The 16692-nt window shown below is 46.6% G+C and overlaps 1 protein-coding gene across 2 annotated transcripts in view; it reads right to left on the minus strand.

Moving 5' to 3' along the window:
* The window catches only part of INSC (INSC spindle orientation adaptor protein), a 125089-nt gene that overhangs the window by 75816 nt on the left and 32581 nt on the right, over positions 1-16692 (minus strand). For both annotated transcript variants that reach the window (XM_036427816.2, XM_036427817.2), the window contains exon 2: positions 14894-14994. In XM_036427816.2, the coding sequence (XP_036283709.1) occupies positions 14894-14994 (101 nt within the window). The remainder of the gene's footprint in view (positions 1-14893; positions 14995-16692) is intronic.

A 16692-nucleotide genomic window follows, 5' to 3' on the forward strand; every position in this document is an offset into this window, starting at 1 on the left:
TCAGTAAATACTTCCTTAGTGCCTACCATGTGTCCAAACCTGTTTTAGCTGCTTGGGGCACATTATAAATAAGTATAAGACCCCTGCCCCTATGAAGGGTACCTCATAGCAAGGGGAAACAGATTATAATAAATTTAACAGTATATGTGACAAGCCAATAACTTCTACTAGAAGGTAGAATCAGGACCCAGCTGGCATAGATCAGTAGTTGAGCATCGATCTATGAACCAGGAGGTCCATGGTTCAATTTTTAGGCGCATGCCTGGGTTGCAGGCTGGATACCCAGTGTGGGATATGCAGGGGGCAGCCGATCAATGGTTCTCTCTCATCATTGATGTTTCTCTCTCTCTCTCCCACTCCTTTCCTCTCTGAAATATATATATATATATATATATATATATATATATATATATATATAATTTTTTTAAGTAGAGTCAGAACTTACATGCATATATACATAACCCATGACACAGACAATAGTGAAGGCCTGGGAAGAGGCTAGGAGTGGAGTGGAGGCGCTCAATGAGAGCAAAAATGGGACAGCTGTAATACTTTCAATAATAAAGATCTTTTAGCCGAAGCCAGTTTGGCTCAATGGTAGAGCGTCGGTCTGCAGACTGAAAGGTCCCAGGTTCGATTCCAGTTAAGAGCATGTATTGTACATGGGTTGCGGGCACATCCCCGGTGGGGATGTGCAAGAGGCAGCTGGTCGATGTTTCTCTCTCATCGACGTTTCTAGCTCTCTATCTCTCTCCCTTCCTCTCTGTAAAAAATCAATAAAATATATAAATAAATAAATAAATAAATAAATAAATAAATAAAAATAAAGATCCTTTAAAAAAAAAAAAAAGAAGAAGAAGAAAAAAAAGAAAAGAAAGTAGAGTCAGAATAAGTGGGGAAAAGATTGTCCATGTGGGGAGCAGGAAGGTAATGGCCACTTTAAATAAGTGGTCAGGGTGGGGCCTTTAGGAACATAAGACTTAACTGTCAAAGAGGTTAGAGAATCAACTATAGACACCGGCATTCAGGCAGAGGGAACAGACAGGCAGAGGTCCTCAGTGGGAGTGCGCCTGGTTTGTTCAGGGAAACACTATGGAGAGAAGTGGGCTAGCATGCCGAGAGCGAGGGGAAGGTGAGAGGACGTGCCCTCGGAGAAGGGACTCGGGCGAGGTCACGTCGGAAGACACTGCCAGCATGCTGGGTTCCACGCTAAACACACAGGAGAATTCTTTCTGAGTCATCAAATGGCAGCTGGGTCCACCTGACCTCTCTCTTCAACACAACCTGGAAGGCTCTCTGGCGAAAGAAGGGCTTTATAGAAACAACACAGGTTGTTTTGGAATGCCTTCACCTCTGATGGATGCAGCAAAGTCTACACTGTTTACTAAACAGTTAACTTGAGCATAATTATTTATGCAACGAGCTATAAATAATTTACAGTGTGGTTAAGGCATTAAATTCACCCCCTCCTCACTAAGGCCCTGAAGCCCCAAGCCAGTTGTAACTAAAGGAAATGTCGCTTCTCTGAGTTTGTTCAAATCGTCCAGTGCTGTCATTACCATGCTTCTGATCCACCTCTGAACCCCAGGCTGAACAGCCTCGGCCCGGGCCTCTGTTCATCGGGGCTCCTGTGTAAGGAGCAGACCATTCTCCAGGCCTAACTCCGAGTTCACATTTCAAGTGCAGTGTCTCCCCGGGGTCTGGTGTTGGACAGCTCACAGCAGTCCTGCTCCTGACCAGCTGCTGATCCATCTGTGCAGCATGGGAGCCAGAGAACCAGGAAGGAGGCTTTCTCTCCTTCAATGGATTCTGCAAAAAGCCTCTTGCATCCACCTGATACCCTGGGGTTAGCCTCTTTCCCTCTGTGATCCCATGTTCTCTACCAACTCTTGCACTGACCCTCTGCTCCAAGCTGTAGCACTGGCATTTCCTGATTGTTCCCCAGAAATCCCCAACCTAACACCGTAGTGGGTTGGTCCCACATTTCCAAATCCCCAGGAATGCTGGGGAAGGGGCAGTGGGCCCCACCGTACACCAGGAGTAATCTGTGAAGGGGCACAAATAATATCACGTTGCCCTATCCATTTCTCCACTCTAAAAAACCCATTCAAAAAAAAAAAAAAATCTAGCTCATTTCCAAGCTTGCTATACAGAAAATGTTATTGAGTTCTTTTCTGTATGCCGGGCACATATCAAGTGCTTGCATATACGATATCTACTTTGTATTCACAGCCAGATTTTTTTATTATCCTCATTTTACAGAGAAGGAAAAGAACGGAGGCTCAGAAAGGTGCCTCCGGCTAATCAATGGCAGAGCTCAGGCTTCCATCCAGGCCCGCCTGGCTCCAAAGCCTCGGCCGCCTCCGCAGTCTGTCCGGCTCCCTGAGGCAGTGGGCTGTTTTTTGTTTCAGAAAGTTAAGAAAGATGAAGTTAGTTCAGGTAACTTTCCAGCCCCATGAGCCAGTGTGTGCATTTGACAACCGCCTCCTCTCGGTGACTCAGAGCTCATCATCTCTCGCTGTCGAACACTGGCATTTCAAATGCCCTCAGAGAGCGCGGGGTGCTCTGAACATTTCCTGGCCTCTATTAGCTCAGCAGCAACTCATTCTCAGCATCTAAAAAGGATACATTGTGCGTTGCCAGTGTGCGCAGGAGAGTCAGCGTGACGCTCCTAGCAGCAAGGACACCTGAGGCTGAAGCAGCATCTGGTCCATGGCTACCCCTGGCAACCCCTCGTCAACTCTGTGTTCTACAGGATGCTTGCCCTCTCTGAGCCCCAGTTTCTGACCTGCCTTCTCCCTCAGTTCCAATCACTGTGCCAACCACGGTTTCAGTCCATCTGCTGTGACCTCCAGCCTCCAGTCTTTGCACATATAGACACCCCCCCCCCTTCTCCATCTCCTCTTCGCCTTGCTGATGCCTGTGCAGCCTTGAAATCCCAGCCTAAATGTCCCATCTGAAGCATGTTTCTCTGGCTCCTACATGAGCTTATGTCCCATGTTCCACACGTGTCTGCAATACCCTGTCTTTCCCCCATCCAGAGACCAGTTTCAAGTGTTTAACGCCTTGATCAATATCTGCTGTGTCCACTAGACTGCAAGCAAAGGAGGGCTGTGTCTGCCATGCCCTTCCTACTTGCCACCTCTAGCAATGCAGATGCTCAGTGTCTGTTTATAAAACCGAATTGAGTATCAAATGGGAAGGACAAGAATCTACACAGTTGTACTGTCTGTCTCATTGGGTGGTGTGAGGGTCAAGGAAAAGAAATCCATAATCGGCCAAAATCAGCTCAGTGGTAGAGCGTCGGTCTGTGGACTGAAAAGTCCCAGGTTCGATTCCAGTCAAGGGCATGTACATTGGTTGCGGGCACATCCCCGGTAGGGGGTGTGCAAGAGGAAGCTGGTCGATGTTTCTCTCTCATCAACGTTTCTAGTTCTCTATCCCTCTCTCCTCCTCTCTGTAAAAAAATCAATAAAATATATTTTTTTAAAAAACCCATAATCGTTACTGCTGACATTTACTGAGGCTGGGCCCTGTGCCAGCTATCCTGTGGTCGGCTTCATGTATGTTATCTCACTTAGCTTTCACAACAACCCTGTGAGGAGGGGCCTAGTCGTATCTCACTTTTAGAGATTAGGAAACTGAAGCTTGGAAATCACCTAGCTTGTGAGTGGCCAAGTTTGGCTCTGAACCCAGCCCATCGGGCTCTGGACCCTATGTCCTTGATGTTACTCCAAGTGGCATGTTAGCACAGCCAGGTGAAACTGTAACGGCACACTCACAGGCACTGAGTCAGCCCCAGGTGCCCTCAACCTTCATGGCTAAACATGGGGCCTGGTATGTTTTGTTCTCCTCCTTACTTTAAGGAGGATTCTTTTCATTTGCTGAAGTGAAACATTTAAGAGAGTTCACAGATCTAATACGCTAGTTGCCACCTTGATACCCTTCGTGTGGTTCTATTATAGAAAATGCAGGTGAGAATACAGAAGCCACCACTAGAGGGCGACCAAGAGCAAGTCCATCCTGTCTGCAGGGCTGTGGAGCCTCATCAGCCTCTAGAGACCACACCAAGGAGACCCCTCTCCTCCACCACACGCTCGCTCTATCCCCAAGCCTCAGGCCCTGACCAAGGGTTCTCTATCCCAAATTGTGGGAAGACTCCTTCATGCTGGGCTGCACTGGCTGGGCTGCCCTCCAGAAGGGCCCCCAGACCCAGTGAGAAAGACTGTTACTACCCCCACTTACAGACCCCGAGACCTCTGTCGGGAGAGGTCACACAGTGAGTAAGTGGTGGGGCCATCACTCAAACTCAGTCTCTAGAGTCCGGCGTCTCTGCTCTTATCAACTGATTGCCGTGGGGCCATGGGCCACTGCAAAGCTGGGAGCAGGAGCCTGGGATCCTAGCAAACAGGGCCTGACTTCGCCTGGGAATGTGTACACAAAGGAAATGACATTTGCCGGTTCTTAGAGGAGGGGAGTTGGCCAGGAAGACAAGGACAAAACGATTTCCACATAAATGTGAAAAGGCCTTGAGGTATAAAAATAGCAATACCACAAGAAGGCTCATTGGACTCAAGCAAGCGTCCGGGGGCCCGTGAGGGAGGGGCCAGGAAGGGGCCTAAAGGGAAAAACAGAGACCCATGGATCCAAGACCTTGACATGATTCGGAATTTGAATGTAATGCTGAAGGCAGTTTGGAGCCACGGAAAACATCTCAGAGCAGGGCAGCGACATAACTAGGCCGAGAGTTAGTAGAAAATGAAAAATGAGCCAGAGCAGATAGGAGGATGGCCTGCTGGGAGATGATGGTTATAAAACAAGGAGAGGCCAAAACCGGTCTGGCTCAGTGGATAGAGCATCAGCCTGCAGACTGAAGAGTCCCAGGTTCGATTCCTGTCAAGGCATGTACCTTGGTTGTGGGCACATCCCCAGTAGGGGGTGTGCAGGAGCAGCTGATCGATGTTTCTCTCTCATCCATGTTTCTAACTCTCTATCTCTCTCCCTTCCTCTCTGTCAAAAATCAATAAAACATATTTTTTAAATAATAATAATAATAAATAAATAAAACAAGGAGAGGACAGAAGCCAGAACGAGGGCAGTGGCGTGGGATAGGAAAAGCAGATGACCTGGAGGGACATGAGAAAACGTGAGGGTGAGCAGAAGGTCAGAGGAAGGCGCCCTCGGGTTTCTAGTCTGGGTGAAGGGACTGCCCTGGCCGAGACAGGAAGCCCACTCTGGGAGGAGCCAGGGCTTCATTTTGTTTGGTTTCAGGGTGAGGCACTATGACAAGTGGGATGTACAAGGTCACGGCAGAAGGAGCCAGGCCCTGCCGAGAGGTTCACCAAAGAGGCCCCACACTTTCCCGGAGAAGGAGGGGACCAGGCCCGGTGAGCCCCACGTGGCCCCACCACGCGCCAGTCCACTCCCAGACTCAGTCACCATGCCGCCACATAATGAGCTGCTCGTCTCAATTTGGAGAGTCTAGGGACCGCGGCTCATTAAGGTTTGGCCTGTGTTCGTGTTGAGCATCCCGTAATTGCATAGCTTGCCTGACTCTGTCATTAGCTTTCTGGTCCTCTGGGTTCCACCTCTTCTATTTGATTTGCTATTAGCCCTAATATATAAAGTCTGGTTAAACTGGGCAGCTCCTGCTGTGCGGTGGGGGCTGCTTGCTGTCCCTGCACCTCGCAACTCCCAGTGGCTCAATTGTCCTAAGCAATGAGCTTCAAGGTGCCATTTCACTGTGCATGAAATCTTTCCTTTGCAAGTGCAGTTGATTGCTCTGATTACTCACCCAGAGGAAGGAAACTGAAAATTGAGGTCAAAGCAGATGGACTGGCGATGAATCACATTCCCTTCGTGGAGCCGCAGGGTCTCCAGCCAAAGAGCTGGAGGGGCCAGGAGCCAGGACCGGAGTTGAGTTTCCTCTGCCTCCACAGTGAACTAGAATCTGAGCCTGATGCCATAAACATTGCCCCATGCCCGGGAGCAGGGAGAGCATCCCAGAGTGGGGCTGCTGTGAGGTACTCAGCAGAACCCCTGAGATAAGCAAATGCCTAATCCCCGAGTAACCCCACTCCTTGCTCTCTGATGGCAGCTTTCCTGGAACATCTGGAAGGAGGTCACAAGCCTCAGAACCTGGGCTTTCTGGAGTCTGGCAGATTCTAAACACAAAGCCAGATGTGACCACAATCATCTCCACATACCAGCTACTGGCCGGATACATTTTTTGTAAGCTGGATTTATTCAGGGTGGAGTTGGTGTAAGAGAAGGGAGTGGCATAGTAACAGACCAAGAAATTGCTGTATGCAACAGTGGGCTCCCTAAAATATTTCTAAAGTCAGAGGGAATTAACTGCCCACACAGCAAGCAGAGAGGACTATCAACAATAGAGTGCCTCTGTGTATCAAGCATTCTCTCCTTTAGCCCTTATAGCTGTTACATGGTTGGAGATTACCATCCCATTTTACAGATTTAGAAACTGAGGCTTAGAAACATTAGATAAGTTGTCCAAAACTCACTTCCAATAGTGATAATAAAAGTAAAGTTATTGAATGCTTATTACATACTAGGGACTGTGTTAAGGGCTTGATTCAATTGTAATTATTCACTTAAACCTTCAAAACAATTCCACAAGCCTCATATTACTGAGATTTGTTAGGTTAAATGACTTGACCAAGGTCATTCAGTGAATAAGTAGAAATAAGAACCTAGGAGGTCTTGCCCTAACTGGTTTGGCTTAGTGGATAGAGCATCAGCCTGTGGTCATAAGGGTCCCAGGTTCGATTCTGGTCAACGGCATGTACCTTGGTTGCGGGCACATCCCCAGTAGGGAGTGTGCAGGAGGCAGCTGATTCATGTTTCTCTTTCATCAATGTTTCTAACTATCACTCTCCCTTCCTCTCTGAAAAAAAAAAAAAAAAAGCAATTTTATATATATAGTTGCTATATATATATATATATATATATATATATATATATATATATATATATTTTTTTTTTTTTTTTTAAAGAACCTAGGAGGTCTAAGACCAGAGCTTGCTTTTGACCATCATACTAGGCTCTCTGATTTCTTTAGAAATTTAGGTGCTATTCTCACCCTCAAATCCATAGTCAGAGCTCTTTTTACTATGCTAGACTACTCTCTGCGACATATCAATGCCCTTTTAAAGCTTGTGATGATTTAGACCAGCAGTCACCAACTTTTCGGACCTCATGGGCCACCAGTGGTCCACAGACCACCGGGTGGCAACCGCTGACTTAGACTGTGGTGTATCTAGTCGTTTTTCAAACCCTGTCTCATTTCTTTCTGGGAGAGAATTGTTTATACATTGTTTCACATCAAGACAAAACTTGTCAGATGCCTGTGGTCCCATCCACATCTGACAAGTTTATGCCAGAAGTACTGCCAGAGCAGGGAGCCAGAAAGACCGTGCACACAAGGTGGGAAGTAACCCTCTCAGGACTCCAGCTGCAAAGAGTTCTCCCCACCCCCTCACTGGCCTTGCTCTGCCTCTGCTTCTGTCCTTAGATTGCCACCATCATTCATCAAATCCCATCACTGGGGGAAGGTAATAGTTCCTCAGTCTTCAGATGCCAATTTTCTAGTTCAACAGATTCATACCTTGCTCTCAACCCCCCACACCAGCTGCTGGTACCAGTTCATCACCCCCAGCTAATGCTGCTGGCCTGGCATCCAGTGTTCCCCAATTGTTGGAGGTCAATAGTTTATGGAAAGCTATGCCTACACTCTTATTGGTTTGTTTTAGCCTTTTTTCACTTAAAATGGACTTCAATTGCTCCTTCAAAGTCTAGAGTACGGATGTCTCTGTCTTACTCTAGTCCACCTACTGTGTGAAGTGGTGAATTCTCTGTAAGGGAACACTCTGCTATGCTGAGAACACTTTGTAATGGCCCACAACCCTTACTAGGCACCCCAATGTGTCAGGTACTGGGCTATGTTGCTAGGATTACAGAGGGAAGATGATGAAAACATGTTCTCCAAGAAGGCAGGACCTTGTGATGCAAATGACATGTTCCCTCCACCAAGCACAGCACCTGGTACACCATAGGCACTGGATACTATTTACTGAATGAATGAATGAATGAATGAATGACTGTAAATAAGCAATTGTGGTCCACTGTTCTTCACATGGCATTTGGAGGTAAACACCACGAATTTTGGAAGCACAGAGAATGGAGGCTTAGCCCAAGCTAGACTCTCTGAGAAGGCTCCCCAGGCCAGCACTGAAGTTTGCCTCAAGTTCACCAGCGGAAGAAGCAGAGGGTTCCCACAGAAGAAGCAAACAGCATGTGCAAATGAGTGATGGCATCAGACCACACACTGAGAAAATGGCAAGTTGCTAAGTATAGTCAGAGGGGTGAAGATGAAGTCAAAAGCAAGGATTGCAAGTCACGAAGCATGTGGGAGTGCTGGGATTTATAGATTTATCTGTTTGTAACCCATCAAAGGAGGGCAACCTATTCCTCTCTAAAGAACGCTTCTGAATATACCAAAAGCTCCCATAAAACCTGAACTGGACTCAGCCTCAGAATCTGGAAGGGACTCCCAAGTTGGTAGGTCTTTCAACTTCCATGCCAGCTACAAAGCAAACCCTAGACCTCTGTGCATGTCATAGGAAGGAATAGAAGACCTTGTTTTGGTCAATGGGATTGCTTTCCCAGCCCTGAGGCATTGGACTGGGGTTGTTTTGTTTTGTTTTGTTTTGTTTTGTTTTTACCAGAAAAGGGAATGGACTATCCAAAACTCACTCACAGACTTCCAGAATAGTAAAGGCTGGGAGGGTCCCTGGGGAAACTTGTCTCCTCCTCATCCTCATACAAAGAAACTAACACTCAGAGAGTGGGGAGGTTGGGGGGGCGGGGGGGAGCCTGATGACACACAGCAGGTAAATAAAAAGCATGGCCAGGAAGAAAGGGAGGGAGGGAGGGAGGGAGTCTTTGCCTCTTAGTATCTGCTCCCCACTGCATTCTATTCTTCAGCAACAGTCTGCAGTTTTTTCCCAGTGAATTTAAAACTAAAGACTGAAAACATTTTTGAATCACTATTCTTTAGAAGGAAGAAAAAAAATATGCCTCTCCAGCTCTCTGACTCCATCAAGCAATTAAACCTTTGGCTTTCACTCAGAAAGAGTATTTAAATTAATGAAGATAAAACGCTAGTTTACTCTTTTCCTCTAAGCATCAGTTTTCTACAAAAAAAAAAAAAAAAAAAAAAAAAAAAAAAAGAGAGAGAGAGAGAGAGAGAGAGAGAGAGAGAGAACGGCTTGCTGGAAGTAGGAATATTTTGGAGGAAAGAAACAAAATCCAAGCTAATCCTCACAGTCACCTGAGACCCCTCATTCATCAAACATTTATTGAACACTTATTCATTCAAGCACTTACTGAGCTCCTACTGTGTGTATTCTAATCTTCATATGAATCAGAAATGAATTCAGCCCTCAGGACATTTATCACTGAGCAGGAAAGATGATATGTACATAAATCATTATTGTACTACCCAGGGCCTGGCCTAAAGTTCTTAGCCCAAACTTATTCGCATGAATGAGTGAATGAATGAAATGGTGTCTATTACAGATCATTGCTAATGAGAATTACTCCGGGGCTTGGACACAAAGCTTCTGGGACTTCCTGGAGGCTGGGTGGGAGAATGAGCTTTAGGAAACAGCCCAGAGAAGGCAGGACCCCACAAAGGGCAGGAGGAAGCCTGAAGAGCGTTTTGCCAGCTCTATTCCCTTCTCTGGGCCTCCGTGTCCCCATCTTGTTATAAAGGGATGACACAGATGAGCTCTGAAGCATATCCAGCATCAATGTTCCGTGTTTCTATGATCCCAGTTCCCAGCTCTGTGTTGCATTTAAATCTAACCTCTCTTCTTAAAAATAACTGTTGAATCACTATCCCTCTGCCGTCCCCAGGTCATGCCCTTTGTCTCTGTGGATTTCTCTTGGGAGATGTTGAGAAGGGAGGGAATTTGACTCTAACTTTGATTGACCTTCCTGTTGGTTTAAACAACAGAAAAATATCCAATTATCCCATTGACAATTACAGCCTGCACAGTCCACCGCAGGCCCAGAAATCAGCCGGGCAGCAGAGAACCAGCCACAGACCAGGGGCACACACATGCAAGCCATTATCTACTTGGAGACAGGCTGGCCGTGCGACGGTCCCCGCTGGCTTAGGAAGCTGTAGGGCTCCTGGCCAGCAGGCCAGCGGTGATCCAGGAGGCTGCTGGCCACTAGCTGCAGTTGCACTCCCCCATCCCAGCTCATCTCATAAGGTGAGGGGTCCTGGATGAAAGAACCAAGGTGTATACTTGCTACAGATCCAGGCCTCATCAGGTCAAGAGATAAGTCAGTGAGTTCCATAGTAAGGGACCGTGCCCTATTTGGTTAACAATATAAGCAACGCACAAGGCATGTGATCTGCACCGAATACATTACTTGTATTTATAGGAAAAATTTAGTTGAAGGCTAATGAATACACAAGTAGCTGAATAAAGGGGTGAATAATTTGCTTGTGTCATGCTCCCAGGAATACTGTGGGAAAGACAGACTGGATCGAGGATGGGCCAGTGCTCAGGCTCAAGCTCTGCTCCTTCCCAGCTCCGACCTCGGCAAATCACTTCACCGCTTCCAGCCTCAGTTTCCTCATGAGGTGAATGTTGTATGTGCCGCTCCAATTCCTCTAAAAGGAAGGACTTGTTGCCTCTAGCTCATGTGTCAAACACAAGGCCTGCAGGCCAAATCCGTCCCGCCAGGCCTTGCAATGTGGCCCACACCGCGCTGTCATCACTGCACTCCGCTGCGTTTCCATCACAATGACAGTTTATGACTGTTCAGTAAACCATTCGGCCCGCGATTTAGGCTGGATTTTAGATTTTGGCCCCTTCTCTGATTGAGTTCGACACCCCTAATCTAGACACACAGCAGCCACAGTCTCCTGCTCTCCAGAAAGCTAATCGCCTGCCCTCTTCGCTGCCACTCGTAAATCCTTGACTCTCCAGGGAGGTATTTGGACCTGAGCTGCCAAGCTTTCCACTACTGAAGGATGGAGGGAGGGATGGTTTCTGTCGCCGAGACGGCTGGTGAAGTGTGGGTTGTGCACTGCCAACCACCCTGCACCCTAGAGAGACCTTCCTTCTTGAACCCCAGTATTTACTCAAACTTTTAAAGTAGCAATCACTGCCACCCTGTTATAGAAGATGAAACTGGTGCTTACATGGCTTTAGGGCCAGCCAAGGGCACACAGCTGGTAGGAAGCGAAGCTGGGAGTTGAGCCCAAGTCCAATTCCAAAGCCTATATGCTGTCTCCACTTAGGCCCACATTAAAGTTTCCAAGAGCAGGGTTTTGTACTTTGGCTTCCTTATTTTATTGCTTTTAAATATGAAAGTTTCCCAGGAGTTTCAGATACAGTCAGAGTTACAAAGCCTATCATATCCCCTCCTAACACCCATGTCAGTTCAGCATAGGATCCCAAGCCCTGGCCAGGGACACTGTTGCTCCTCACCCTCTACTCTCACCCAGGAACCTGCACCTAGAAAAGCCCTTTTGATGCTATCTACTATAATAAAAGAATAAGATGCAAATTGACCATACTTTCATGACACCCACCAGCCAATCAGGAGTGAGTATTCAAATTAACCCAACAAAGATGGCAAATTAATTTGCATACACAGTCGCAGAGCAGTGGGGGGGCAGGGCAGGATGCTTGCGTTCCACAGTGCCCCAGCTGCTCCAGGCTTCTGGGCAGCGTGGGAAGGCAGAAAGGCAGTCACCAGCAGCCAGGGGAAGGAAGGCCCATTCTTGCACATATCTTCATGCATTGGGCCTCTAGTTTACTTAGAAGGGTCTCAAAAACAAAAAGCCTGACCCCTGTTGAAACCAGTTTGGCTCAGTGGATGGAGCGTTGGTCTGCGGACTGAAGGGTTCCAGGTTTGATTCCGGTCAAGGGCATGTACATTGGTTGCAGGCACATTCCCGGAAAGGGGTGTGCAGGAGGCAGCTGGTCAATGTTTTTCTCTCATCGATGTTTCTAGTTCTCTATCCATCTCCCTTCCACTATGTAGAAAATCAATAAAATATATTTTTTTTAAAAACAAAAAGCCTGACTCATATGATTCACCCAGGCTGCTGGATAGTCCCACACAACTTCGCAGCCTTTGTTTGTTTTGTATATTGAGGTGAACATTGGCACCACAGAGTGAAATTGAGTTTCAGTGGAACACAACAGAAAGAAGCCAATTATCTAACATGAATTATTTATCTGGGTACAATAATCATGGTGTTGTTCCCCATGACAGAAGCCTCCGCAATTTGAAACAAGAGGAAAGAAGAGGTGGATGCATTGTCTGCCCCCAGATTCAATGAATTAGCCCTCCCACATCCTGTAAATACACATGAATCTTCTCTGTGAGCGTGGCCTATGCACCTGCCCCCAGAGCACACATGATTGATACGTTGGTGGGCACAGGGATTTTGTTCCCCCAGTGTTATGGGAAAGCCTGCTAATTTCAGGCTATGGCTATATTAGAGAAAATACCATCTTCTCTTTGCAGCCTACCCTGTGAGGATGAAGACATTCTAAAAAAGCATTTTCTCAGGTTGCAAGGTTTGTGGCCAGCCAGAACCCATGAAGTCATCTTAGCTCAGAGTTTTCCTGTCAAGGTATCTGCTATATAATGTCAACTAGAAGCCCTATCCTGCCTCCAAAAGTATACAGTATTCCCCTTTATCTACGGGGATACATTCCAAGGCCCCAGTGGGTGCCTGAAACGGTGAATAATAGCACCAAACCCTAGGCATACTGTTATTTTTTTTTACTCTATGCATACATAGCTATGGTAAAGTTTAATTTATAATTTAGGCACAGTAAGAGATTAACAACAATAACTACTAATAAAATAGAACAAAATCCTGTAGTAAAAGTTATGTGAATGTGGTTTCTCAAAATATCTTGTTGCCTTGACCTCACCCTTCCCTTGGTGATGTGAGATGATAAAATGCCTATGTGATGAGATGAAATGAGGTGAAGGAATGATGGAGGCATTGCCATGGCCTTAGGCTAAGAGTAACCTTCTGATGATACATAATAAGCACTACATGGCTTCTCTTTGGCAGGTGGAAATTGCCAGCATCACAACTCTTTCGCTTAAAAATAACTTTTAAGGTGACTATTAAAATAAGTTGCTGGAACACAAGCACCACAGGAGGCAATCTGATAACTGAGACAGCTTCTTAGTGACTAATAGGCAGGTAGCGTCTCCGGCCAGGACAAAGGGATGACTCATGTCCCAGGCGAGACCGAAGAAGACAGCACAAGATTTAATCGTGATACTCGGAACATCACTCAATTTAAAACTTATGAATTGTTTATTTCTGAAACTTTCCATTTAATATTTTCAGATCTCGGAAGACCACGGGTAAATGAAATCTAATTTCTAAATCATTTTTGTGTGATTTAATTTCCTTTTATCCTTATAACTTCTAGGGAGGTTGGAAGTGGGGAAAAGATATCAGTGGTTCCCAGAAGCTTGGAAGGGCGCCAGGAGCTGATCCACCTTGGCCCCCGTGCCCTACTCCGGGGAGCTATTCCTCTTCTGAGGAAGTTGACATTGATGGAGCAGCTCCCATGTCAGGCAGGTGCTTTATGCAAATTATCCTAAATGCTCATAACAACCCGATGATGTAAGCATAAATATCTCCCTTTCATAGATGAAGAAATGGAAGCCCAAGGTTACAGCTAGTAAGTAACAGAACCAAGAATCAAGTTGAGACTCTCCCAACTCCTAACCACTGTCCTAACTGCCCTGTGAGGATAGCTTCCTCACCCCCGCACAAGCTCTGATCTGACCATCCCGGACCCATGAGGCTCTGTGGAGGTGTTCCAAAGTACTACTGTCAGAGCTGCTACCGCCCATCTGGATCCATAAGTATGGCCCTCCCTCCGGGTTGGCATTGGGGCTGTAAGACTAAGAGTCTGCTTCATCTACATCAGTTCCACTTTCTTCTTCTGGCTTACAATATTAGTCTGCTGAGAGTGTCTGTCTGTGATTGCTTATTTTCTCAGTGAGGTCACTTGCTAAGAGAGATCAGAGGAGGGATTGCTGGAAGAACTCCCCAAGATCACCTACATGAGGAGCGACAGAGGGCCTCTGAGATACAGCAGGTCCTCAATACACCATTGCTCCCCTGGTATAGCTCTCTCTGTATGACAGACACTTATTTATATTAACTCATTCAATCCACACATCAACCCTATGAAGTAGTACTATTAATATTATCTCCCCATTTGACACATGAGAGAACCAAGATGCTGAGAAGGCACCTCTTGGGCCACGAGTCTCTCCTTTCCCCAACTTCATCATCTGAGTTTTACCTGTTCAGTGCATTCCTCCCTCACTCACCCCCCTGCCCCTCTACTGCCCAACTCAGGGCAACTGTCATTTTTCAAGGACCAGCTCTGAGCTCACTTCTCACCCTGAAGGTCTGGGAGAAAGAGAAAACACTTAAAGGTAGACTGACCCTTCCAAAAGGCTCAGAAAGGATCTTCACGAACCCTGAGGGCCCCCAGTGACTCCAGCCTCCTGGCCTAGGAAGGATCAGGAACCTCCTCTGGGGTCCTCTATCTTAGCAGCACACCCTACGTGATTCTTTGCTTCACTGTCTGCCTGGATCTTAGACTGTAGCTCCTTGGGAGATAGGATGTGCCTGACTCCTCCATGCCACAAGGCCCAGTTCCATGCATATTTGCTGAGTGAACCTGGCATCCCCAACACCTTGTCCTAAGCTTCCTCCCCGGGACGTTGCATGGAGAGGCACCACCTGCGATCTTGGGACCCAGATCTGGCCCTGAGAGTCTGCTGTGGGACTTACCGCTGACCCGGGAGGGTGATGGAGTCCACCTGGCGGCCTCCAGGCAGTGCCATCATGTTGATCCCAATCTGCAGCAATGCCTGCCCACAGCGGTCGGGACCCTGGAAAGAGAAGGGAAGATGGGGTCAAAAATATAGGATGCCCCGAGAGAGGAGACCCAATCATTTTCTCTCCCAGATCCTGGCCACAAGGAGTCAAGGCAGTTGTGGAGGAAAAAACTCCTAACCCTCCTCCGCTTTTTGAACCATTTAATGCTCTACTGTCCTCACTCAAGTACTACAAGACTTTGATATTGGTTCTAAGTCCCTAGCCACTATGAACTTCTGCAATCTTTTATTCCATTGCCAAATATGTGCCTGACCCATTTTGCTTTGTACCAAATATTGGACCACAGGGACCAGCAAGCATAACAGGAGGAAAACGTATACTTAAGTCTATGGTTTATCTGAAATTCACATTTAACTGGGCATCCTATATTTTTGCTAAATCTGGCAACTCTACATGCTAATTCCCTAACTGTATACCATCACAGCACTGGGTCATTCACTTTGATTATGCCTGGAAAATGTGACTCTGTAATGGGCATGGTGGTTGCTTCCCAAAATCCATTCCACTTCAGATGACGTAATTTCACCCAGACTGCCAGTAATTGGTTCAGAGTGCTTCTAGGAAAAATGTTCTCCTAACTACAAACTGGATTTCTCCCATCGAATCTGAACAAGGAAAGAATATCATTCCATTGCTGCTAGAAACCATCTTGCAATCAAGCTGGAGAACCATCTAGCTGGAGAAGAAAGGTCCTGAACCCCTGAATAATTGAACCTGAAGTTGGGCCCACCTCTAGGCTTCCTGCTTTGTAAGATAATGAAGTTGTTGTGTAAGTGAGGATTTGGGTTCTCTGCAGACAAAAGCAGGCCGACTGACAAAGGGGAACCAGTCCCAGGGGCTCCAGTCCCAGCACTAAAGACCCACTTGGCTTGCCTGTGCTTCACAGGTTGGATCAAGACAATAGCATCCTTCTTCCCCCATAGAACAAGCTGCCCACCCCTCTGTCTCCTCCTGCCTTGCCTTGTGTCTTCCCCAATCCTCCCTCTCTGCCAGCTCCTTCTCTGAGCCAATAAAGAAGCCTTCCCTGTGGGAAATAAAGATTCTATCACTGTTGCCTGGGCAAAGTAGTAAAAGAAAGGGATGGCTGTCCCCTGACATGCCCTGTTTTGAGGACAGCAGATTCCAAGACATTCAGAAAAAAAAATAATTAAATAAATAAACACAAGAATGAACTGGTGGAAAGATACAGCGGGGATGGGGCAAGCTAAGTAAGCCCAGAAAAATTAAACTCGTATTCTGTGGTTACAGTGACCCTTATGAGAAAAGAGCAGAGGAGGACTTTATTAATAGTGATGTGGCTGGACATAAAGTACCCCTTATGGTGCTTGGAATAAAGAATGCATGTGTCCATCGAAAAAGTATGGGGAGGCAGGGGCCCAGAATAAACTAAGGCTTTGGTTAATTCCAGGGATTCACTGCCACTGTGGACCCCACTATACTGTGAGCCCTTCAAGAGCAAGAACCACTTGCAAGCACTCTATGTTGGCTATTGAAAGAAGGGGTGGAATGGATTTTTAATACCTTTATGTTGAGCCCTAATAGCTATTTCACAGAACTCTATAACAATGACGTGAGATAAAGTAACAGAGATGTGAGCTAAATAAGTAGAAGCTGTTATTATTATTGTGTCCTGGGAGTCTGCTGTGTGCTCAACCTCGTGATCAGATAAAGGCGATGGGGGAAATGAGATG

Source organism: Pipistrellus kuhlii, unplaced genomic scaffold (genome assembly GCF_014108245.1).
Source record: "Pipistrellus kuhlii isolate mPipKuh1 unplaced genomic scaffold, mPipKuh1.p scaffold_m20_p_9, whole genome shotgun sequence".
Classification (NCBI taxonomy): domain Eukaryota; kingdom Metazoa; phylum Chordata; class Mammalia; order Chiroptera; family Vespertilionidae; genus Pipistrellus; species Pipistrellus kuhlii.